A 26,373-nucleotide genomic window follows, 5' to 3' on the forward strand; every position below is an offset into this window, starting at 1 on the left:
ACACTGAGTGTTCTACGTGGACTCTTTCCTTACATTTATGCTATGAAGATATTATCCCCTTTTCCAGATGAGGAAACAATACATAAAAAGATTAAATTAAATGCCCCAGTTCACAGAGCTTTTAATGGTAAAGCTGGGATTCAAATCTAACTCCAGATCTCAGCTCCAACATTTAATTGCCTCCCACTTTTCCCCAAGCAGGAGAAAGTGTTTCACTGTGAAGAGAGTTTTCAGAAAAACATATTTAGGTCCAAATTCATGTTCAAATTCTAGTTTACATTTTACCACCTCTATGCCCTCAGGCAAGTTCTTAGTCTCCTTAATTTTCAGTATCTTCACCTATAAAATGTGGGAAATATCTACCTTGCAATGTGGTATTTGAGGACCGATTATCATATATAAGGCACCTAACCCAGTGCCCAACAGGTGGTAAGCTCTCAGTAAAAGGTAGCCACTCCTGTTATTGTTATAACCATAATGTTGCCTATATTATGTCATTCGCTGGCCCATAAACCATTAGGCTCCTTATTGTACCAGAACAGTACCTAACATGTAATGAACACAATGTGAGTGTTAATTATTAGAAACACTGGCCAGGTACAGGGCCACGAAGAACAAAGACTTTCTCAGCAGTGAGTGCAGCGAGAAATGACCAATTTGTGTACAGTGAGGTTTTTGTTTTGTTTTGTTTTGTTTGTGGTACGCGGGCTTCTCACGGTTGTGGCCTCTCCCATTGCGGAGCACAGGCTCCGGACGCACAGGCTCAGCGGCCATGGCTCACGGGCCCAGCCGCTTTGCGACATGTGGGATCTTCCTGGACCGGGGCACGAACCCGTGTCCCCTGCATCGGCAGGTGGACCACTGCGCCACCAGGGAAGCCCTGTATAGTGAGTTTTTATAAACAATATTGTGGCATATTCTAGGGACTTTCCTTAAAAGATGGCTATCATGCATCCCTTTGCCCTTCTGCATCCTTTCCTGTTTTTCCCGCCTAATGGAGCAAGACGTCTCCTTGCACCAGGAAAACAAATGCCAGCCCCTTTGGGAAGGGTATAGAGAACTCAGGTGAAAAGAGTTTGGGCCCCTGACCATACCAGCCTTTGCTGTTTCAGGGTTTCGTTGCTACTCTGCCAGCGTCCTAAGCCTAACTGATACATCTCCTGGTTTCATCCGATTCCTGAGGTGGCAAAACATGGAAGGAACAAGAGCATAGGGAATTCATCCTTTCTACGGGGGAAGGTGGGCAGAGGCAATGCCAGGGCAAGGAAATGGTTTCAAATAGCTCATACTTTTTTTTTTTTTTTTGGCTGTGTTGGGTCTTGGTTGCTGCACGAGGGCTTTCTCTAGTTGCGGTGAGCGGGGGCTACTCTTCGTTGCGGTGTGTGGGCTTCTCACTGCGGTGGCTTCTCTTGTTGTGGAGCACAGGCCCTAGGCGTGTGGGCTTCAGTATTTGCACCTCGCAGGTTCTAGAGCGTAGGCTCAGTAGTCATGGCGGCACGGGTTTATTTGCTCTGTATCATGTGGGATCTTCCCGGACCAGGGCTCGAATCCGTGTCCCCTGCATTGGCAGGCAGATTCTTAACCACTGCACCACCAGGGAAGTCCCAGCTCATACACTTTTGAAGTTATTATCTGTATCCTCCAAAACAGAGATGCTTAAACCTTGATCTGAATCCATGTGTATTTGGTTTGGGAAACCCATCAGAAACCATTGGAGGGGAACTTCTCAGGTGGCCCAGTGGTTAAGAATCCACCTGCCAACGCAGGGGACACGGGTTTGATCCCTGGTCCGGGAAGATCCCACATGCCGTGGAGCACCTAAGCCCATGTGCCACAACTACTGAGCCTGTGCTCTAGAGCCCACCAGCCACGACTACTGAGCCCACTTGCTGCAACTACTGAAGCCCGCGTGCCTAGAGCCTGTGCTCTGCAACAAGAGAAGCCACCGCAATGAGAAGCCCGCGCACCGCAACGAAGAGCAGTCCCGGCTCGCCGCAACTAGAGGAAGCCCGCACACAGAAACAAAGACCCGACACAGCCAAAAATAAATAACTAAATTTAAAAACATTAAAAAAAAAAAAAGAAACCCTTGGAGGGTCACACCCTTCTTCCATTCTCATCAGTGGACATTTTCAGCTTCCTCAGGTTGCCACCAGCTAACAAGAAGTGTTCAATCTCTAGTGAAAGAAACATAAAGATTTATCCCTGCCAACTTTGCCTCCCCAGAGAGTAGCTACAGGCACAATGTGTAAGACCAAAAAAGAAGGGGCCTGCTGTCAGCGTTATAGTAGGTATTGATACTCGAATACTTGTGGGCAGTCTGCCCAGCTACAAACCTCTTACCACACTAGTTGCAGGCTCTGATACACTACTCTAGTTATTATGATCAGATCATGCTAAAATTAGAAAGCTCTTTAGGAAAAACTGTTCTTCCAAGAATTCTGTTTACCCCTGACAAGCTGATTTTATTAGGGAAATTCCTTTCAGTTAAGGGCTGTGTGTTCTATTGATTCCTCTAACATGCTTAGCACACACTGTGCCCATGGTAAGTGTTGAGTAAACTGTTTAATTAAGCAAGTGAATAGACAGCATGATGAAACTTTTCCTCTATGAGATTTTTGAGATAAAGAAACCTTACCCAAAAAAGAAACCCAAAATATAACAGAAATTGCACTTTACCTTGACTTACTGCCTTAACATTTCAAATAACAGTGTATAAAATTCACACCCAGTTAGAGACCACTAGTTACGATTGCCATGGTAATGGGCTCTGTGCCTATGAGCAGAAAAAAATAATTCCTTTTGGGCAGGATACTTATGAGTGTGTCTGGCTATGTGGCAAGATATTTTCCTTTGGTTTTTCTTGAGAGTAATGTATGTATTTAAGCACATGATCCTTTATACACGTAAATTCTCCCTAGGAAGAGAGAAAATAAATAAGTTCTTTATACTGAAAACTTCTAGGATGATTATAATATGGATTTAATTCTCACTTATAAAGGGTTTAATTTCAAATAAAAATTAGAGCAAGGAATACATATTTCACTGTGAGGAGGTAATTTTCACTGTATGAAATGTACATCTTATGCAGACAAATACCTTTAACAAGAATTGCTGATATGTCTAATATTTTAAAGGGCCAGAGGTGGTCAGAGAATGATCCAAGAGCAGCACTTTGAAATTAAGAGATTAAAAAGCAACAGTCAAGGGACTTCCCCGGCGGTCCAGTGGGTAAGACTCCTTGCTTCCACTGCAGGGGCCGTGGGATCGATCCCTGGTCGGGGAACTAAGATCCCACAAACTGTGCAGCCAAAAAAAAAAAAAAAAAACCAAAAGCAAAAATCGAGACAGTATCCTCCTAAGTGAATTTGCATTAATGGACAACAACAAATCTCTATTCTGAACAGGAGCGTTAGCATGAAGAAGTATGTGCTTGAAAAATATTTCTATTAATCATGCAGTGACGTACTGAGCTGAACTAGAGGATCAAAGATCATTATGATAATCCTGGTGTGCTAAAATAATAGACACTGAGAAGAAAAAATGGACGAAATTTGGCAACAGATAGTATTTCGAGAAAAATATCCAGTGAGTAGTGAGAAACAGCATGAAGAGGGAAGGGTAGGGCTGTAGGTGCTTTTGTTCTAATAGCTGCTCTTTCACCCTATATCTTTAAAGCAAAGAGGCAAAGGAGGTGGGGGGTGAACTCAGAGCACAGCTTCAAAGTTGAGTGTTCCTTCCTCTTTTCCCCTTTTTAACGTGTTACTAATAAATATGTCTATTTCTGCTTGCTGATGACACAAAATTCACCTCTGTTTTCCTTAGAAGCACTATTCCTTGTTGTGAGCTAAAAGAAGATTCAGGGACTTGAAGAGGATAAACCTGTACATCTAAGAGCTTTCATTGATTTTATTGTTTTGTTTCCAACACATTTCCATGTACATTATGCCACTTACTTTGCCAAATAAATCCATAAGTCAGGAATTATTAGCCTGATTTTGCAGGTGAGAAAAGGCTCAAACTTGTTCAAGATCAAAGCCATAATGTCCATCATGCTATAGCTGAATGGAGTAGGCTTTCATTTTTGATTCAGTGTTGCTTTAAGTTTTCAATTCACATGTTAGTCATGTTATAAACTGTTATGTTATATTGGTTGAATGAATCATATTTACTGTTAGAAATAGTAAATGGCATTAGATTGCCAGGTCCGCTCAGATCAAGTCTACTTAACTCATAATATAGCTGAATTATATTATAGCTCTGATAACAATATGGGCAGTGCCAAGAGGTATTACACTGCTGAACCTCACTACTGAAACATAATAATGAAGAGTTCACCCCATTTTTTCATATGAATCCATTTCTGAAAATAAGACATGGATTATTTTTCTCCATTCCTATCCAGACATCTTCTAAAGGGACTTGGTTAACTCTTAATTATTCTTAAACCTTGAGTCTTCCTGTATTTAGCAATAAAAATTACTACTAATTGAAGATATGCTGTAGAAATAATGATGAAACATATTTATTTAAATCCTTCACAGAATGTTAATTTTCTTTTAATAGAAAAGAAATTAAAAAGCTGCTTCAGGGTTTTTGGTTTCTCTATTAAGCAATTGATCCTAACTATTAAATGGTGATTATGGATATTAAGAAATAAATTATGGTTTTCCATAACATTAAAATGTACTATTTTGAAAGCAAGCAAAATTCTCTAGAAAAGAAAGATCAATAAATCAATCCATTAAAATTATCACCAGATAATCCTTTGCTTTCAAATGTATCTGTTCAAAACTGTCACTCTATAAGCTACAAGGCTTTGTTTTGCTTGATCAAGAAATTAATGTGACTTTACGATCTGTATTCAACCGTGAACAGCTGCTTATCAATAAAAAGCCATTAATGTCCAAGTCAGAACAGCAGGTCTAAGATTGTGCTTAAGGAAAAAACCATCCCTTCAGTGAAAAGCCAGGGAACTGAGTTGGGAAAGACCTGGAAGCCCTGGGCTGTGTTTGCAAGGTCTGCCCTACCTCCCAGGCAGGGATGGGAGGTCAGTTGACAAGACACTACTCAGAGCCAGCTGGAGAATTCAGAACAAGGAAGCCTATCCAGGCTTTGAACTGGGAGAGTAAGTGGTGTGTTGGAAGCTGATAGAATGAAAATAATCAAGCTGGTGATTGGGGATTGGGCAGGCAAATCAGAAGACTTAAAGTGGGCAAAATGGTCCTGACACAGAGCAGGTATAATTAACTGTACCCCATGAAAAAGAGGCAATCCAAAAAGAAATATTTCATATATCAGGTTCTATCCCTTATGCCCCTCCCACTTGACATTTGGTGGTCCTCCTCCCCACTCCACCCAAGCCTTGGGCAGAGAACAGGACTGCAAATTGCACACTGCCAAGAGTGGTCCCCAAGCAAGACCCCAAATTATTGGCACTTATGATCCCCAATTGTGGGATTACTACTCAACAACTAAAGATGATTTTTATTTTTATTTTATTTTATTCTTTTTGCGTTACACGGGCCTCTCACTGTTGTGGCCTCTTCTGTTGCGGAGCACAGGCTCCGGACGCGCAGGCTCAGCGGCCATGGCTCACGGGTCTAGCCGCTCCGCGGCATGTGGGATCTTGCCGGACAGGGGCACGAACCCGTGTCCCCTGCATCGGGCAGGCGGACTCTCAACCACTGCGCCACCAGGGAAGCCCTAAAGATGATTTTTAAGTATTCTTTTATAGGTATTTTTAAAGTAAATTTTAAGTTTGCAGTCTTTAGCAAGCTTTCTGTTTGTTTTGTTGTTGCGCTGGAAAACAAGTATTCACTATTTGTTTCTGGAAAAATATGTACCTTTTGTTTCATTTGCAAATGGAAAATTTAATAAAGAAAACTGAGGAATAATTAAAAAAGAAAAGGAAGAAAAGACCATAGGGATATAATAAATAACTTGAAGCAAAGATACACATCACTAAGAAAAAGCATTTTGAAAACATGCTCATGTCAAGATGTAAACTAGCCTGGATTTTTGATTTTGGGAATCAAAAAAAAATTCTAGAAATTTTGAATTATTGGAACTTAGGCATTTGAAGAGTTTAAGGGCTAGAACAGGTGTTTAAGGGACTGTGGAGGGTCAAGTGGACTTAGGGAGCTGTAGTTACTGGGAATGATTTAGTAGTGATGTAGTACTAGTAGCAGGCAGTAACAGCTCTTATTTAAGAATGCTTGCTATGCACCAGGGTCTCTGCCCTAAGAGCTTTGTAAGCATTGGCCATGAAGTAGGCACTATTATGGCCACTTTACTGATGAGGAAACTGAAGTTTAGGGATATAATAACTTATCCAAGGTTACACAGAATAATTCCAGAGCAAAGTAATAAACATTCTTTTTCTTCCCCTCCTGAGGATAAACAAGTTAAATTATTAATAGAAATGTGGTATAGACTGGGGGAGGGGGAGGGGGTGGAGGTACTGGAAATTTAAGTGGGTAGGTAAGTGCTGGTCAGGGTGACAGAACGAAGGTAGTTGTAGCCAAAAAAGAGGTTAAAAAAAAAAAAAGGCTGGTTGAGGAACAATTTGCATGAACAGCTTTCAGTCTTTGACCAACATAAACTTCTAACCTCCCTCACCAGTCACTTTACAACAGTGGAGCAGATACTTTTCTGAGGGCCCCTTACCAACAATAGCAAAGGACCCTAGCCTTTTAACAGCATACAGGATGAAAAGAAACAAAAAACAATCAGGCTTCAAAGACAGAACCATAGAAAAAGAACACCTTAATTTGGAAGAGTGGCTAGCTCGGTAAGCCAGGAACAAATGCAGGGACACGGTGAAGTAACACTTTTTAACTTCCAGTTAAAGGAAATTCAATCAAAAATTACCAGCAGGAGCCTAAATTCTGAATTAAACTCAGCGCTTCGCACCCCTAAAGTTGTGGAATGATTGAGATCTGGCCAGATCCATCATTTTGAGACAGCTACGGCTCCCTCATTTTTTGCAATCTAAACACGTATTTCTCTTGGTCCCATCTGGTAGGGGGATTCTGTGGATTTAAGGAAAGGGGGCATGGTTGGAGCGGAGGCACTGTGTATAGAAACAAGAGCAACACGGGACGAGCCCAGACACTCAGCAAAAAAACAGTCTATATAGCCAGCAACGGTCACAAAAATCCTACTCCTGACCAAGCCCAGGCAGCTGCCACGCCGGCCTCCGCCACTCACCCCGCCCCCCAACGCTCATTGGCTCTCAGCCCCGACGCCGGACCCGCAGCCTCTCGCCTATTGGGCCAGACAGGACCTGGGGCGGGGTGCGGAAACAAGAGTTTGGGACTACTGAGAGCCGCCTTCGAGGGCTAAGGAGAGGCAGGAGGTGGGACTGGGGGAGGGTTTCCCGACGAGGGGGCGACTATGGCAGCTGCGCGGCGGCAGCGGCGGCTGAGACGGAGCGCGCGCCCTGCTTTGAATGAGCGGGGCTGGGACTGAACCGGCGGAGCGCAAGCTCGAGGAAGCGACCGGCAGCGCGCGTGCGCGCGCCCTGTGCGCGCGCGCAGCCCGCGGCAGCTCGGAGCCTCCGCCGGGCGGGCGGGGAGGGGGAGGGGCAGGTGAGTGTGTGCGGCTCGCGCGCCCTCGAGGGGCTTCCCTCCCCCACCCCCATCCCGATCCGGACCCGGGTCTTGGCGGGGGGGTGTCCTCTGCCCTTCCCCAGTTAGCCCTCGTCTCTGCCCGGCACTTCCCGCCCTCCCACCTTCCTTTTCGGCCCTCCACCCGGTTTCCCCCCACCGAGGCCGACTGCCACTCTATGGTACTGTTTCCGGGTCAGGCTGACCTCTGGGGTGAGGGAACCGCGACCCGGAGCGGGCCCCGGGCGTGCGGCTCTCACCATGCGGGCTCACGCGTGGGATACCGTGCTGCGGGGCTCCAACCGGAATTCCCGGGTCCCCAGATTCGTCCCCCACAGGGAAATTTGCCCGTTCTTCCTGCCCTTCCTCTACAGGCCTTGCTCCTTACCAAGCAGATTTTTCTAAAATCCAAGTCCCAGTCCACTTGGCACCCACTTGGAGCAATTGAGAGCGTTTTCACCAAACGCCGTACATATGGCGTCGGATTGTGCAACCTGAAAACGCTCCTGTTGTTTTTCGCATCTGTACAGTGGGTATGATTTTTTTTATCAGACAATTTCAAGTGGGTAATCTGAAGTTAAAACATTTTAGTTATGAAACTCGTTCCTTTTGAGCCTTTCAGGAGGCTTTCTCTGCCTTTGTAAGAGCCTCAGTGGTATTTGAGGGCCTGACTTTGAGTTGCCTTAGATGGTCCAGTGTTCGCCCGCTCTCACGTTCTACTTCTAGTTCCCCTTCTCTTGCCGCTACCGAACTTTGGTTTTTCAAATTTAAGTGAGGTCAGGTGGTTTTATTTTTGGAGCCTTGTGATATACCTTAACCTACTTCAGAGATTTACAAACTTAATTTGAGGATATTCTGTACTGTACTAGATTATATGGTGTTTCAAATTTTGGTATTAAAAACATTCAAAAATATAGTTTTAGAAATACAGCAATTAGTGACTTGTTTAGTGTGTACCAACATAGATTTCGGCTTGGCTTATTTAACAATTTGTGAGATAGTGACTCTACTGAAAAGATCTCGCCAGCAGTTTACATGGAATTACAGGGAGGAAGGATACATTTAATCTTTCAGTTTCTAATGCATTTTTTTTTAATTGTAGGTGAATCTTTTTCACTTGACACAGCCAAGCTGTCACTCCTGTTGACTTCCTAGAGATGTCATTTGTCCAAAAGCGCTGAGGGTAGGTTGCTTTATGGTTCTGAACCTTATTTCGGCTATATCTCAAGTTTTTGTATTTTTGTAGTAAGTTTTAAGGAAACTTTAACTTTAAAATTAGATTATATTAGTATTTCTCAGTTCTAGAAAGTATTTCGACAGAGTAAAAATGCAAGTAGCTTAAGATGTGTACTTCTCAGATTGGTGATCTAGAGAACGTTTCAAAAATCAACTGAGGCAATGAGTGTAAAATTTAAGAAGAGGTTTCTTAAATGGGATGTGGTGTGGGAAGAGCCTGGGCTTTGGGGTCAGTCTCTTTAACTTCTGGGTGAGTGAATGTGAACTTCACTCGCAGTTGAGCTTCATCTGTTAAATGGGAATAGTGAAACTCACCTCCTTTGTTTGTCTTTAGAATTCCAGTGAGGCCATAGAAGGTACATTGTCTAGAACTATACTGAGTGCTCAAGGAATGATAATTTCCCTTCCTTCAACAAATATTTGAGTACCTACAATGTGCTTAGCATTGGCTAAGACCTAGAAATACCAACTGAGCAAGACTGATGGGGCCCTGCCTCCCTAGTTTCTTGCATTGTCACTGGCTTGTGACAGTTGAGCAGCGTACACAGGGTTTCTGTGTACTGGGTCAGTAGTGTTTCCCATCACCTGGGGTAGTATCTGTTACATAGTAGGTGCTAAATATACGTGTGTGTGATACACACACACACACACACACACACACACAGAGAAATGAATTGGAACATTAAGTAAATATGGGTCCCAAAGAACTGATTCCTGCCTTTAAGTCAGTGTAATTGATAAAATCAAAAATGTTGCTTGATGGTTAACATGATTGCATTTTCCCCCATTTCAGTTGCAATTGGTTGGAAAATTTATCTTGGAAATTATAATACCATCACTGAATTACTAAAAATGTTTATTATTAGTGAGGTATTCTTGGCTTTTGAATTAAATAGACCTAGATTTGAATCTAGATCATTGGGTGTGGGAACATGGAAACATGAGCTTACTCTCTGCTTCAATTCTATGAAAAGAGAGCAATAACATCTACCTCATAAGATGGTTTTATGGTGAGATAATACTTAAGTAGTGCTTGGCACATAGTAGCTAGTCAGTGAATATTAGTTTTTCTCTTTTATTAATCACAAAAGCAACTTTTCCACAGAATGAGGATATTCTTAATTGCTAGGGAGAGAATTCTTTTCTGGTGTCAATAATAGTCCCACTTTCTGATTTACTATTGGAACAAAACTTTAAATTTTATTTTTAGTTACCATTAAAGTCATTCAATTTGACAAATACTTATTGAACAATGACACACAGCAATATTTGTGGCAGAGCGATGACCGTTGTTACCAAGCCTTTATATGAAACTTATTCTCAACTCTTCATTCATGTAAATCCTGAGACGGACTCTTTTCCCCAGTCCTTAAATATTAAACGTCTTCTCCCTTCAAAACATCCTGATAGAGTATCTCCTCAACTCTTTCCCCTTTTCTCCCTAATGCCACATGCTCTACGGTCTCTTTTCTAGCTCTTTTTTTGTTTATAATTTTTCTGAAAATTTAGGCTAAATCTTCATTTAAGGAAGTTTGCTTTCTTTTGGTTGAGAGTTTTATTTTTGACAAATTAGCTTTAAAATGAAGCTTTTGTTCATCACCTTAATTGTTCACATCATTCTGCTCGTACTGAAGCAATCAAACCTTTCTTTCACGTCTTATTTTGCAAGTAGTAACCGGAGGTAACAGATGAATAAGATCCTCATGGGAAGGATTGTACAGGATGAATACAGTATATAGAAATAACTATGGTACAAAATAGAAAATACAGGTGCAGTAAGAGAAAAATCCTGCAATTAAAAAGACTTTGCAATAGTTCAGCAAGAAATAATAAAGGCTTATGCTAGGGAGATTGCAGTGGAAATAGGGAAGAATATGGATAGTATTAGGAAATGGAATTAGGTCTTTTTGGCAGTTTGCATGTAAGGGGATAAGAGAAAGGAGGAGTCAAAAACGTTGCATTTTTTGAATCCTTTCAAATTGCTGTTTGGGGATGTTTTGGACAGAAATATTTTAGTTACTTGAACAGTGAAATTGTTAATATTTTCTTCGTTCAGTTTATTTTAGAGTCACGTTCTTTTCATCCTCTCAGTTAGTAGGCCAACTCCAGGCATAGGCATTCAGAAAATCATTCAACGCATATGGCGATACAACTTGCACATGTACAAAATGCATGAGCATTGCTAAGGGAGCCTTTTGGAACTCTTCTTACTGAAAAGAGTCTACTTGCCCTTTACACCCTTCTAACCCTAGAAGTAGAAAGTGTTTTGCCTTTCTTTAGAAGGGATTGGCAATAGTGGCTCTACAGAGCAGTTTAGGATCAGGTACTGCAAGAGTTAACTGCATTTTCCTTGCTTTCTGGTTTTGTTTCGCTTTTATTATTTTTGTTTTGTTTTGAACTTTCATATCAAGGTATAATACACAAGCAGTGTATACAGTAAAATAAACTGGTGTTGCCACCACTCAAATTGAGATACAGACCTTAGTTCCCTCATGCTTCTATACCACCCCCCCAATCAGAGGTGAACACCATCTTTTATTATGTAATTTTTAACCAGTCAGTGTAATATCTTACTAGTTGAGAAAATTATTACATGCTCTTTTCAAGACTTTAGGAGGTTATTGCTCATATCTAGTAATTGAAAGCAAAGCAGTGCTCTCTCCTTTAATCCACTTGAAATACTTTTTAAAATAGCATATTAGTACAGTGATGGTATATTTATCCAGGGAGATTTAAATATTTATGTTATATTTTAAATTTCATTGCTTATCTTATATCCATATAAGATAATTTTAAAATAAAAGTCAGCATCTCAGTTTTGCGTAGATGGAACATACAGCTATCTTTTTAATTTGGCTCCATGATCATTATTACTTAAGTTACATTTTATTCCCTTTTAAGTAAATATGTATAGAACTGAAGTCCAAATATACTGTTGATGTTTTCTTATTTTGGAAAAAAATATTAAATTATGTTTTCTTTTTTTGTTTTATGGAATCACTCTACTCCAAATATTGGTGTTAACCGACTATAATGATTGCTTGGAAACTTTCTACTGATGGCCTAGGAGTAGGATAAGTTTTAGTTGTGACTTTGTTATTGGTTTTTGCCTCACCTTGAACAGAAAAGTTAACTTCAGTGTATCTTAAGTCTGCTGGTTGAGAAAGCTAAGAAGTTGGATGATACATTGATATATTCAAATTATCCCAACATAAGAATCATGATTCTAAATGCTTACTCAGTAATTTTCCTCTTTTGACAGATGAAAGGCAAGGAAAAGCTAAAACATAAAATTCCATTGTCAGAAACATCATTCCTCTGTGTGTGTGTGTGTGTGTGTGTGTGTGTGTGTGTATACATACCTGTAATTTCTTGTGACTTGATTTAACATGTGATCTACTCTACCTCTATACTGGAAAAATAGCCATCTCTCATGAATTAACAAATTTTAGTTTCCTTTTACCTCTTGTGTATTTATTTTGAGTCTCTGAATGAGGAAACTTATGGTTACTTAATATATTTAACTCTAACTTATGCCAAAACTCATTTTAAGAAATATTTAAATTAGTGATTGTTAGCATAATATATGTAGTACATATATGGTATAGGTGACTAAAATGTGTAAAGAAATATTTGGAAATAATGACCATGTTTAAAACGCTAGCAAAATGATACCTGTTTTGCCATTTTTGAGAATTTTTTTTGTCCTCTTGTTGCCATGGCTTTAACTAGTTCCCAGTTCCTTAGCATTTCTTTTATATAAATCATATCTTTTGATTTAATCATAGGGAGGCAGTATGAGTGTGATCTTTTAGGACTCAATCATTAGACTACCTGGGTTCAGATTCCACTTTTGTAACTTAACAGCTCTGTGTCTTCGGGCAGCTTACTTAAACACTCTGTGCCTTGGTTTCCCTATCTAAAATAGGAATAAAATAGTACTTAGCTCCAGTCCTTCATAGGGTTGTTCTGAGCATTAAACGAGTTATTACATGTAAAGCACTAAGAAAGCTTGTATTAGAGTAAGAGTTAGCTATTATGGTATGTTGAAATGCTGCTGTGAAATCAGAGTTCCATTCCTAGAGAAATTCTGTAATACGTTTCTTGTCACTAATTGACTTAGTTTCCTACTGAAAATTGGCTCTCCATAGTTGCAACTAATCAATATAAAATAATGGTCTTAATGACTTCTTTTAAGATTCTAATCAGAATCTGAAAACTCATGACATAATACTGTTTTTTTAATGTCTTATTAGATTGTTTTTACTAGATTTTTGAGCTACAGTTGACACAAAATGAACTGCACATTTTTTAAATGTAAAATTTTATCAGTTTTGATTAATATATACACTCCTGTGAAACCATCACCACAATCAAAATAGTAAGTATATCCAGTACCTCCAGTACTCATGCTCCTTTGTACTCCATCCTTCCCACCCCTTCCTGCCCCATCTCAAGGCACCACTGATCTATTTTCTGTCACTAGAGATTTGTTTGTCTTTTCTAGAGCTTTTTTTTTTTAATAAATGGGATCATATAGTATATATTCTTTTTTTGTCTGGCTTCTTTTCATTCAGCTTAATTATTTTGAGATATATCCATGCTATTGCTTGCAGTAGTAGTTCATTCTTTTTTATTGTTGAGTAGTGTTCTATTATATGTATATACCACAATTTGTTTATCCATTCACCTGTTGATGTACATTTGGGTTGTTTCCAGTTTGGAGCTATTAAAAATAAAGCTGCTGGGCTTCCCTGCTGGCGCAGTGGTTGAGAGTCCGCCTGCCGATGCAGGGGATACGGGTTCGTGCCCCTGTCCGGGAAGATCCCACATGCCGCGGAGCGGCTAGGCCCGTGAGCCATGGCCGCTGAGCCTGCGCATCCGGAGCCTGTGCTCCGCAGCAGGAGGGGCCACGACAGTGAGAGACCCACGTACCGCAAAAAAAAAAAAAAATTAAAAATAAAATAAAGCTGCTATTCAAAAACAACACGTTTTTGAATGGGTGTATGGTTTCATTTATCTTGGGTGAATTCCTAAGAGTAGAATGGTTGGGTCATATGCTGCATGTTGGTTTAACTTTGTAAGAAACTGCCAACTGTTTTCCAAAATGGCTGTATCATTTTACCTTCCCACTACCAGTGTATGAGAGTTATGGTTGCTTCACATCCTTGGCGGTACTTGGTATTTTTAATTTGAGCCATTTTAACATGTGTGTAATGGTTTTTAAGTGTTTTTCTTTTTAACATCTTTATTGGAGTATAATTGTTATACAATGTTGTGTTAGTTTCTGCTGTATAACAAAGTGAAAAAAAAATGGAACGCTTCACGAATTTGCATGGCACCTTTGCGCAGGGACCGTGCTAATCTCTGTATCGTTCCAATTTTAGTATATGTGCTGCCAAAGCGAGCACTAAGTGTTGTTTTAATTTGCATTTCTCTGATGATTAATGATGTTGACCATTATTTCAATGTACTTATTTACCATTGTATATCTTCTTTGGTGAAGTGTCTATTCACACCTTTTGCCCAGTTTTTAAAAATTAAGTTGTTTTCTTACTGAGTTTTGAGAGGTTCTTATGTATTCCAGATACAAGTTCTTCATCAGATATATGCTTTGCAAAGATTTTCTTCCAGTCTGTGGCTTGTCTTTTTATTCCCTTAACAGTGTTTTTGAATTGTAGAAGTTTTAAATTTTGATGAAGCCCTGTTTATCCTTTTTTTTTATGGATTGTGCTTTTGGTGTCGTATCTAAAAAGATATTTGCCTAACCCAGGTCACAAAGATTTTGTCCAATTTTATTTTTCTAGAAGTTTTGTAGTTTTAGTTTTTGTTTTTTTTGTCTGCGTTGGGTCTTCATTGCTGCTCATAGCTTTCTCTAAGTGCAGCAAGCGAGGTCTACTCTTCTTTGTGGTGCTCAAGCTTCTCATTGTGGTGGCTTCTCTTGTTGCAGAGCACAGGCTCTAGGTGCGTGGACTTCAGTAGTTGTGGCATACAGGCTCCGTAGTTGTGGCTTGCGGGCTCTAGAGCACAGTCTCAGTAGTTGTGGCGCATGGGCTTAAGTTGCTCTGTGGCATGTGGGAGCTTCCTGGACCAGGGCTCGAACCCATGTCCCCTTCATTGGCAGGCAGATTCTTAACCACTGTGCCACCAGGGAAGTCCTAGTTTTAGATTTTATATTTATATCTGTGGTCCATTTTGAGTACTTTTTGTAAATGGTGTGAAATATGGATTGAAGGTTTTTGGGTTTTGGTGGCTTTTTTTGGCATATGGGTATCCAGTTTTTCCAGCACTATTAGTCAGAAAGACTGTCCCTTCTCCACTGAATGGCCTTCACATGTTCATAAATTTCAGTTGTTCATATTTTGTGGGTCTATTTCTATACCTTCCATTCTGTTCCATTGATCTATTTATCAGTCTTGACTCCAGTACTACATCATTTTGATTACTGTAGCTTTATAATGAATCTTGAAATCAGGTAGTATTAGCCCTTCTGCTTTGATTTTTTTCAACATTGTTTTGACCATTATAGGTCCTTTACGTTTCTATATGAATTTTAGAATTAACTTATCAAATTTTAGAGAAAAAAGCTTGCTGAGATTTTGATTGGGATTTCACTGAATCTGTAGTTCAATTTAGGGAGATTTGATATCTTAACAGTATCAAGTCTTTGAGCCATGAAAGATCTTTAAGTTAATAAGGGTCTTTTAATTTCTCTCATCAGTGTTTTATAGTTTCTGATAATAAGTCTTTCATTAGATTTCTCCCTAAGTACTTTATATTTTCTGTACTCCTATAATTTTTAAAAACTTTAGTTTGTGATCATTTGTTGCTAACATAAAAATACAGTTGATTATAGATTCCATTAAATTTTCTACATAGACTATAGATACAGTTTTACTTCTTCCTTTCCAGTCTGAATGCCTTTTATTTCCTTTTCTTGCTTGATTGCACTGGCCAGAACCTCTGCTACGGTGTTAAGCAGAAGTGACAAAAGCAGATGTGCTTATGTTGTTCATAATCTTAGGTGGGAAGTGTCCAGTTTTTCACCACTAAGTCTCATGTTACTATGGGTTTTTCATAGATGTCCTTGGTCAGGTTGAGAAAGTTCCCTTCTATTTCTAGTTGGTTGTTTTTAAGGAGTTTTGTGTCTGTTCATAAGCTACTGGTCTCTAGTTTTCTTTTCTGATAATGTCTTTGGTCTAGATTAGTGTCAGTGTAATGGTAGCCTCAAAGAGTGAGTTGACAAAAAATCCCTCTCCTTCAGTTTTCTGGCACTGTGTGTAGAATTGGTATTACTTCTTAAGTATTTGATAGAATTCATTCATGAAGCCATCTGGGCTTGGGGGATTTTTAACTACAAATTCAATTTCTTTAATAAATACAGAGATTTTCAGGTTATCTGTTTTTTCTTGCTGTGCTTTCATAACTTGTTTCTTTCAAGGAATTTGTCCATTTCATCTTGTCAAATATAGGCATAAAGTTACAATACTTTCTCAATATACTCTTCATATTTGTAGACTCTCTAGTAATGTCACCTCTCTTTTATGATATTGGCATAATTTGTTATTAGGGACATGTGTTTTGGGTTCTTAGGTACTTTTGATTAACTGACCCCTTTATCACTATGAAATGAACATTTTTATGTCTGCTAATATTATTTTCGCTAAAAATCTACTCTCTGACATTGAAGTAGTCAATTTAACTTTCTTTCAATTAGTGTTAGCATGGTATATTTTTCCGTCATCCTTTTGCTTTTAACCTATTTGTGTTTTTATACTTAAAGTACATTTTTTGCATCCTATCTAACAATCTCTGGCTTTAAATTTGCATTTAACGAGATTATTGCTCCAGTTGGGTTTAATTCTATCCTCTTGCTATTTGTTGTTCCATCTAATATTTGTTCCCCTTTACCTTGTTTTCTACTACCTTTTCTACTGAGTATTTTCTATCTTCTCTGTTGGCTTATTAGCTATAACTGGACTTTACCCCTCAGAGAATATGATTTAATTAATTTACTAGGGGTGGGCCCAGTTATCATTATTTCTTTAAATATGTGTGAACTACTGGACTAGATGATCTCTATAGTTCACTTCCAGTTTATTAGCTATGTGCCCATAAGTTATTTGACCTGTCTTAATTTCCTCCTCTACAAAATGGGTATGATAAAATGTATCTATCTAGAAGTTAAAAGTTTTATATATTTTGAATAGTATTAATATGTTCATATGATTCAAATTTCAAAAGGTACAGAAGACTCAGTATATACTGTTTTATACTTTTTTGATTTTTCATTTTTTAATAGAAAAATTATAAATAAGTTGTAAATAGATGATTTAAGTACAATTTAAAAAAACATTCTGAGAGTAGTTTGAAAAGGTTTTTTTTCCTCCCAACTATTCAAAACTCTTCAAAACTTTCTTGTCAATATGATTTACATTTTAATTTTTAAATTTACTGTGTTATATTTGTACTTTCTAAAGGAAAGTAAAAAATATGTCTGATTTTTACAGTTCATAGTAGGACTTTTCAGGTTGACTTCAGAACATGAGTATAGCTTATGAAATCACCTTAATGCATTTCTTTTGTGCTTTTTTCCACAGGTTTTGATTCCCACCATGGCTATCACACAGTTTCGGTTATTTAAAGTTTGTACCTGCCTAGCAGCAGTATTCTCATTCCTAAAGAGATTAATATGCAGGTAAAGAAATTTTATGTTCAAATTGACCTGGTTATCTTCTTGCTGATTTTAGATACCTTCATAACTACAAAAAGGCAGGACATACTATATTTAAGCTAAATATCTTGATTGCAATATTCATTTATTAATCTCTAGTATTTTTTATATTTTTTTCAGATTTTTATATATTTTTTCAGATCTAGAAAGTAGAGGTTCAGTTCTTCTCTTTCAAATTCTTACATCTTCCATTAAAATAACATTCTTTAGTACTATAGAATTTCAGAGATAAACAAACTAACTTTCATTGTTGTAATCATCAGAAAGTTTTTATGTACATAATTGTTTTATTATCAGGATATTTTAAGATGGTTAGGTGGAATTAGGCATAGGTATTTCTTTTTTTTTTTTTTTTTAATTTATTTTTGGCTGCATTGGGTCTTTGTTGCTGTGCGCAGGCTTTCTCTAGTTGCGGCGAGCGGGGACTACTCTTCTTTGTGGTGCACGGGCCACTCATTGCAGCGGCCTCTCCCGTTGCAGAGCACAGGCTCTAGGCACGCGGGCTTCAGTAGTTGTGGCTTGCAGGCTCTAGAGCGCAGGCTCAGTAGTTGTGGCACACGGACTTAATTGCTCTGCGGCATGTGGGATCCTCCGGAACCGGGGCTCAAGCCCCTGTCCCCTGCATTGGCAGGCAGATTCTTAACCACTGCGCCACCAGGGAAGCCCCCATGGGTATTTCTTTACATATTACATTATGAGTGTTATTTTTCTGTTAAAAAAAAAAAACAAAACACTTTAACAGAGAAACCCCAAACAGAATAGATTTTTTTTTTGTCTCTTAAATAATATTCCAGAATGTACAGGTAGTCCAGGGTAGATAAGTCCTTCTGCTTCAGTAAGTCATTCAGAGACTCAGATTCCTTCTATTTTGTCATACTACCGGACCCTAGAGCTATAGTTCCTAAACTGTATGCCAAGGTACTTCAGGGCTTGCATTACACTCATGGGGTACTGTAGGATACTTCAGATTTTCCAGCAAAACACAATGAATGTGATAGTGTCTATTAAACACTAAACAAACTGTTGGCTCAAGGTAGTTCACATTTGCAACATTAGATCCTGCAGTATGTTTTGATGATGTTCTTGAATATTTGAGATAAGTTTTTGTTTACTTGTATTTTGGGTAACCTATCTTGGCAAAGCTAGGTTGTAATTAAAAGCAAGTACTAAACCAAAATTAATATGGAACAGAAAATAAGGGTGAGTCCAAGGCTTGAGGAGCTGTGCAGTATCCAACAGGCACACACATTCCGTTAATAAGTAATTGTGGTTATTAAAGAGTGACATCAACATATTATTTTTTCTTTAAATTCATATGTATTTTTTTCTAATGGCTACTAAGCAGATAGGACATACATAAGTATTAAATTGTTTGGGCCTAACTACTTAATCAGTGGAATTGTTAGGTATTTCTTTTGGCCTAGAAGTACTGTGAAAGAAGTACCGACACAGTAAGAGCAGCATAGAATAAAAAAGGAAATGGAGGGCAATCAGCTCTTTTTTTTAGTGGATATGATTTAGAAGTTACACACAATTCTGTTCACAGCCTATTATCCAGAGCTTAGCCACCTAGCTGCAAGGGAGGCTAGGAAATGTAATCTCAAGCTAAATGGCCATTTTATAACTACTAAAACTCTGAAGATTAAGTGGCATTGAATTTATTGTTAGAAGTAGCATAGCCAGAAAAAAAACTAGGTTAAAGCAGGATGAGTGTGGGTATTAATGCCAGGAGGCTGGAGGTTAAAAAGAAGTAGTTGTGTTAACAGTGGTGATAAATTATAGGTGCTTTTCTCTTTGCATCTGTTATTTTCTAAAACTTTTGTTGAATATAGATTACTTTTAGTATAAGATACTGCATTTGATTTAAAAATATTAAGGACATTTTTGGTGTCACTATGAACTTCTCTTGTCAACGTAAATATGTTTAGGATTGATTGTATATTCAGTTTTAAAGAAAACTGACCCTTTGTTAGAATAAGCTTTTCTTGTCAGAAAGAACCTAGATCATGTGTTCTAAAATACCAGGTTTACATCATAAATTTAGTAGTAGACTGTATTACTTTTTTTCTTCATCCTTTAAACAAAGTATGATTTCTAAACTTAGCTGATTTTACCAACTAGTTCTAAGCAGATGCTTCATAGATTATTTGAAATGAAGCAAGTGACTAATCATTTATAATAGCTACCATTTTTTAATGTGTTATTAAAAAGCAGGCACAGTCTAGTGTCTAGCTATTTTAAATGTCAGTTAAATCCTTACAACAACCTTGCAAAGGTAGGTTTGAATACCTGCCTTTTACAGATGAGGATACTCAGGCCGAGAGATAGGTAATTCTAACTAGATTCATAATTAATAGAAGTAACATTGAAAACTATGGTTTACACAGATTCCATAGCCCATGCTCTTAACAACTCTGTGACAATACTTAATCTTCTTTAATATAGTACTTTTCCCACTAATCCTTAAAACTTGGGTACAGTTTATAGTTCAACCCAGTGATTTTCAAACTTCTTAATAGTTTAATAGTAATCTTAATGAGAAACCAACTATGTAAAGCAAAAGCCAGGCCACCCTGGTTAAAATAGCATAGGTATCTGAGAGCTTCACTTACAGAATTCACAGTACTCTTAGGAGCATGGTTTGAAATCAGTTTGTGTTTTTGTTTTTGGCTTTATATTCTTCCTGAGTTTGACTATAATTCTGAATCCTAAGCCAAAAAGCTGTTGGGTTATCCTGTCCAGTACTTTTAAAATATTTAAAAGATATTTGATACATGCCTTTTCTTTTCATATCTTAACAAATTTTTCTTTTCATATCTTAACAATTGTTAATTATTAAAATAAATAATTCAAAAATTGAAAAAGACCTTCTCTTATAAGCCTTAAGTTACTGTCCGTAGTGCTTTTACCCATGCTTGTTTTGGTAGTTTCTTGAAATAAATTATTTCATTTTTGTTTTAGATCTGGCAGAGGACGGAAGTTAAGTGGAGACCAAATAACTTTGCCAACTACAGTTGATTATTCATCCGTTCCTAAGCAGGTAATTTTTTTTTTGAATGTTGAATAAATGTTCCAGAACCATATTTTTCAAACTGGATTGCCGACCATTAGTATGTCATGAAATTAATTTGGTAGTCAGGGTCAGGATTTTTATTGTTGTTATTAAATTTTTTTATTCTAAAATTTTTATTTTGTTCTTTAAGATTTTCTGTTACTTTGCTGAGGATTTCTTTTTTTTTTAATTGGTTTTAATAGTGTTTGCTATTGCTTATTGAAGCATTTTTATAATAACTATTTTAAAGTCTTAGATAATTCCAACATTTATATCATCTTGGGGTTTGTGTCTGTTGATTGACTTTTTCCATTCAAGTTGAGATTTCTTCATTGTTCATTTGCAGGTTACTTCATGGTTATGTTGAATATTATGTTTGGGACTCTATCTTATTTAAATACTATAAAGAATGTTATTATTTATTATTTTATCAGGCAATAAACCTGGTTAAGGTTAGATTGCAAGTTCCAAGTCTCCTTCTGTGGGCTGTAGTTTTAATGTCAGTTCAATTTTTAAAGCAAAAAAATTTTCTTTTGTTTTGTTGTTTGTATTTTTTTAATGGGTAGAACAGAATGTCCAACTCATAGAATATTTCTTTTAAACTTTTCATCTAGTTTTGGTATGTGGTATAAAATTTGTATTTTCCCATTGGTCAAAAAAGTTTGAATAACCAATGTTTTAGAAAGCTCATTTTTCTAATAAATGATGAATTAAATTTAGACAGATGTTGAAGAGTGGACTTCCTGGGATGAAGATGCACCCACAAGTGTAAAGATTGAAGGAGGGAATGGGAATGTTGCAACACAGCAAAATGCTTTAGAACAACTGGAACCTGACTATTTTAAGGACATGACACCAACTATAAGGAAAACCCAGAAAGTATGTTAAAGATTTGTGCTTTTGGAGATAAAACTATTAAACCACTCTTCAGATTCCTATAATTAAAATTAGTATAATTGGTATTTGTTAGAAAGCCTATTTCTAATTAGCAATTGTGTTTTCTGTCATGTTAAAGAAGCTTATATATTCAAGTGACCTGGACACAGATCTAGTAAATTGTACCCCCAAGTCTTTTGAAATTGTGTCTAAGCATTTATAGAAATCCTACTGTATGTCAGATTCTAGACTCCAGTCTCTGCTATGGAGACTAAGCTGAATAAGATACAGTTCTAACCTTAAAAGATTAGTTCACAGTTTAGTGATGTCTACAAACTGATAAGTAGTTTCCATTGTTTATAACCATTATCAAACTGATGCAAGGCTCTGAGAACTTAGTGTAATTGTTGTGGGTTTGTGTAGTCATCCACACTTTATTTTATCCCTTTTGAGTTATATAGTTATACATGGACAATCACTTAAAGATGCAGGGAATTATTAGAAAAAGAACAATGGCTGAGTATTTTCCTTTCTTTTTATCAAAATAGTACATGTACATTTGAAAGTTGTTTCTAAATATCTTTCTTTCTTTCTTTCTTTCCTTTCTTTCTTCGTTGGGTCTTTGTTGCTGCGCGCCGGCTTTCTTAGTTGCGGCGCGCCGGCTTTCTTAGTTGCGGCGAGCCGGAACTCCTCTTCATTGCGGTGCACGGGCTTCTCATTGCGGTGGCTTCTCTTGTTGCGTAGCATTGGCTCTAGGTGCACGGGCTTCAGTAGTTGTGGCACACGGGCTTAGTTGCTCTGTGGCATGTGGGATCTTCCTGGACCAGGGCTCGAACCCATGTCCCCTGCATTGGCAGGCAGATTCCTAAGCACTGTGCCACCAGGAAAGTCCCTGAAAATTGTTTTTAAATCAAAGAATATAGAAGAGCTTATAATGAAAAGCAATAGGGCTTCCCTGGTGGCTCAGTGGTTGAGAGTGTGCCTGTCGACGCTGGGGACACAGTTCGTGCCCCGGTCCGGGAAGATCCCATATGCCGCGGAGTGGCTGGGCCCATGAGCCATGGCCGCGGAGCCCGTGCTCCGCAACGGAAGAGACCACAACGGTGAGAGGCCCGTGTACTGCAAAACAACAACAAAAAAGAAAATCAATAGACTTCTGCCCCATCATTCTTCATACCAGTTCTACTTTCTAAAAGCAGCCACCCGTAACTTTTTCTGTTTGGGCTTCTAGCATTTTTCATCATATCTGTATGTAGTATTCTTATATTGCTATGTCTTGATTTACCAATCACAGATATTGTCCACTGACTGCATACTATGGTAAACGGGGGTTTATTTCATATCCTCTTACCCCCTTTTCAAATACGGTAATGTTTTTATTCCAATCTACCTCATCAGTCATCCTGCTGTTTTCAAAAGAAAAAAATACTTAAAGTTCCATTGTTCTATCAAGCATAGAAAATATTTTTTATAAATATACTTATAAAATGAGGACATTATTTATTCCACAATTCTCTAATAGGGTTTTTCACCCTCTTCTACCTTCCAGCCAGTTTCATCTGTATGTTTATTTTTAGATTTTCAAGGCTGATAACATTTACATGCTGTAATCATAGTTGTTTTTGTTGAGTTGTCCAAATGCATTAAGTTATATATTTTTCAAGGAGTTTTAAGTGAATTTCTTAGTAGATGAGTACCTTTTATTTTGAAAGTCTATTTTGCTGCTCTTAATAGGAACTCAGTATATTGCAATAGTACCTGAATAAATTAGTTAGAATGAAAATACTTTTAAGCTACAAAACTAATACTACTGGCCTGAAAGAGTTAATGTATTCATAGATACCCACATACTTAGAGAACTGGTTATACTTCTGGTAGGATATGATACATGTTCTTGTTTAATACAGTGACTAAAAATGCCTAATTATATTTTGGGGGGTCCAGGGAAAGTAGGGAAAGCGGAAGAGGAAAATTTATTGTTTTAGAAAAAAGTGAAATATAGTTTTTCTTAGTATGCAACTGATTTGTGTGACAGTTGCCTAAGAATTTTGGTGCTCTATATAGACTTTAAAAAAAATTTTTTTACATTGTAAATTTTAAAAGAAGAAAGGTAGAACATATTTTAAATAATTATAAAATGCTTTGGTCAGTTAATTTGTCTGTGTTTATATAGTGATGTGTAAAATGTTCCTATAATTCTCTTTCAATTAATCTTTCAGATCATTATTAAGAAGAGAGAACCATTAAATTTTGGCATCCCAGATGGTAGCACAGGTTTCTCTAGTAGACTAGCAGCTACACAAGATATGCCTTTTATTCATCAATCTGTAAGTATGCTAATGGTATCTAGGCAAGAGCTTTTTTTAATTTCTATTTTCTTAAAAGAAGAAGAAAAAAATTAAAATGAATTGAACATAGTATTTGTATTTGTATGACTTTGAAACAGGTGTAGCAGATCAAGAGAGGTTACCAATCCTGTCCTTTTATGAGATTATAAATTATATCAGATATGAAGATCAGGGTCCATTGTACACATAAAAGAGACAAAAATGTTATTGAAAAATATGACCTTTACATTTTTAAGTCTTTTGTCATTTACAGACAGTTCTGGGTGTACTCTGATGCTTTCGCAAAAATGTTCCTATAAAAGGGTTTCATCTTCAAGGAATTCATGGAAAAGACTCTGACAAGTACAGGTTTCTGGTAACTGCCTATACTGCTGAACTGAATGAATAAGCATTTTCAGAACTCTGATGGAAAACTGATGAATTCATAAAAGTGCTAACAAAAGATCAAGATGGAAGAAAAAATTACATGGGACTGAGTGAACTGATGAGGATGATTATAATTTTTGTGACTTTCTGTTTGAATAAAAATAAAAAAATCCCACAAGGACTCAGAGGCAAAAGATATACAAATCAATTTTCACTGCAAAGTAAAGGACCTGTTACAGTGGAGTATTACTGGACTGAATGTCAATATTGTGACATAGTGTGAGTGTGTTTCGTGTTTGGTAATTGCAGTCGTTGCTTTTGTTGCGGTCATCCATTTGCAATGCTTGGTGTCAGTTTATTTATCTCTTGTAAAAATAAAATACAGTGTGTGTGTGTGTGTGTGTGTGAAAAAAAAATATGACCTTTAAAGAGATTACCACTAAAATTTAACCTTAATAGCAGGTTATTTTTAAGTAAGTTATGAATTGTTTCCCTAGTAGAGTATATTTACATTTAAAGTGTGGTTTAACTTAAAATAGATTTGACTTAAATACAACACTTCTATGGACAAAAGTAGTGAGGAAAGTATATAGCTGTGATTTTCAACCTTGGAGGCTATCAGAATCAACTTTGAACTTTTCTTTTCTTTTTTTTTTTGTTGATACAGAGATGTCACATTTAATTTATTAGAAACAAAGGGAAAAATCATTGTGGAAACTCTCCTATAAATGACTGAAATTCTTATATCAAACTAAGTCATTTTTTTATCTGGTGTTGATATGAGAAAACTCTTTTCTCAGTAGAAGTGCTCTATTTCTTAAATTAGCTCCATAAATCTATACATTCTTTCCAACTGATTAAGACAAGTTCACATTTGGAATATGAGGAGTCTGAAATGGAAGTCGAAGGTACTCAAAAGTATATATAAAGTACTTTCTAGACTAAAAGCTTTCCTTAGAACTGCGATATAAAAAGCAGTGACTAAATATATAAAACGATAGCCAGATTACCAATAAGTGTACATCTCAAACGCAAACCATTACTTTGCATTTAGGGAAGAAAAATATTAAATTCTTGCATCTTGCTTAATGTTCAATCTGCTTACGTAAGTAGATGTTGGTTTTTTGGGGTTTTTTGTTTTATTCAAATAGTCACAAAAACTAAAATCATCCTCATCAGTTCACTCAGTCCCATGTAATTAATTTTTTTTCATCTTGATCTTTTGTTAGCACTTTTATGAATTCATCAGTTTTCCATTAGAGTTCTGAAAATGCTTATTCATTCAGTTCAGCAGTATAGTCAGTTGCCAGAAACCTGTACTTGTCAGTCTCTTCCATGAATTCCTTGAAGATGAAACCCGTTTATAGGAACATTTTTGCAAAAGCATCAGAGTACACCCAGAACTGTCTGTAAATGACAGAAGACTTAAAAATGACCACTGTTAAAGATTTGATGAAAGTTCATGATAATACAATTGACAAGGAAATTTAGTTATTTCTGAGATATACATTTTAAAGTAACTAGGATTATGACTTATAACATTCTACCAGTACATATAAGATTTTTAGGAATTTCATGTAATGTCTGAAACATTTATATTAATATATTTCCATACAAATAACCCAAAGAAAGTTTAGTATTAGTTTTTGTTTTTAATAAATTTATTTATTTTTGGCTGTGTTGGGTCTTTGTTGCTGTGTGCAGGCTTTCTCTGGTTATGGTGAGTGAGGGCTACTCTTCGTTGCGGTGTGCAGGCTTCTCATTGCGGTGGCTTCTCTTGTTACGGAGCACAGGCTCTAAGCACGCACGCTTCAGTAGTTGTGACAAGTGGGCTCAGTAGTTGTGGCTTGTGGGCTCTAGAGCACAGGCTCAGTAGTTGTGGTGCACGGACTTAGTTGCTCCGCGGCATGTGGGATCTTCCTGGACCAGGGCACGAACCTGTGTCCCATGCATTGGCAGGCAGATTCTTAACCACTGTGCCACCATGGAAGCCCTTTTTTTAAAAAAAATTTTTAAATTTAATTTTATTTATTTTTTTATGCAGCAGGTTCTTATTAGTCACCAATTTTATACACATCAGTGTGTACATGTCAATCACAATCACCCAATTCAGCACACCACCATCCCCACCCCCCCACGGCTTTCCCCACT

General features: G+C 37.5%; 1 protein-coding gene and 1 non-coding gene across 5 annotated transcripts in view; one reads left to right on the plus strand and one right to left on the minus strand.

Annotated features, from left to right (window-relative positions):
* Positions 1 to 7,397: 7,397 nt before the first annotated feature.
* The window catches only part of EBAG9 (estrogen receptor binding site associated antigen 9), a 31,373-nt gene continuing 12,397 nt past the window's right edge, over positions 7,398 to 26,373 (plus strand). Inside the window, exons 1-6 of one of the 4 annotated variants that reach the window (XM_060127411.1) lie at positions 7,398 to 7,592; positions 8,713 to 8,793; positions 17,447 to 17,544; positions 20,542 to 20,620; positions 21,353 to 21,511; positions 23,728 to 23,835. In XM_060127411.1, the coding sequence (XP_059983394.1) occupies positions 17,462 to 17,544; positions 20,542 to 20,620; positions 21,353 to 21,511; positions 23,728 to 23,835 (429 nt within the window). In that variant the 5' untranslated portion in view covers positions 7,398 to 7,592; positions 8,713 to 8,793; positions 17,447 to 17,461. Of the gene's footprint in view, positions 7,593 to 7,774; positions 8,144 to 8,712; positions 8,794 to 13,205; positions 13,228 to 17,446; positions 17,545 to 20,541; positions 20,621 to 21,352; positions 21,512 to 23,727; positions 23,836 to 26,373 lie in introns of those variants that run through there. The other 3 variants (XM_060127410.1, XM_060127409.1, XM_060127412.1) reach the window with 3 other exon arrangements.
* On the minus strand, positions 14,154 to 14,257 carry LOC132508453 (U6 spliceosomal RNA). The gene has a single exon (XR_009536592.1). It is a non-coding gene; the product is annotated as a U6 spliceosomal RNA (small nuclear RNA).

Source organism: Lagenorhynchus albirostris, chromosome 17 (assembly GCF_949774975.1).
Source record: "Lagenorhynchus albirostris chromosome 17, mLagAlb1.1, whole genome shotgun sequence".
Lineage (NCBI taxonomy): Eukaryota > Metazoa > Chordata > Mammalia > Artiodactyla > Delphinidae > Lagenorhynchus > Lagenorhynchus albirostris.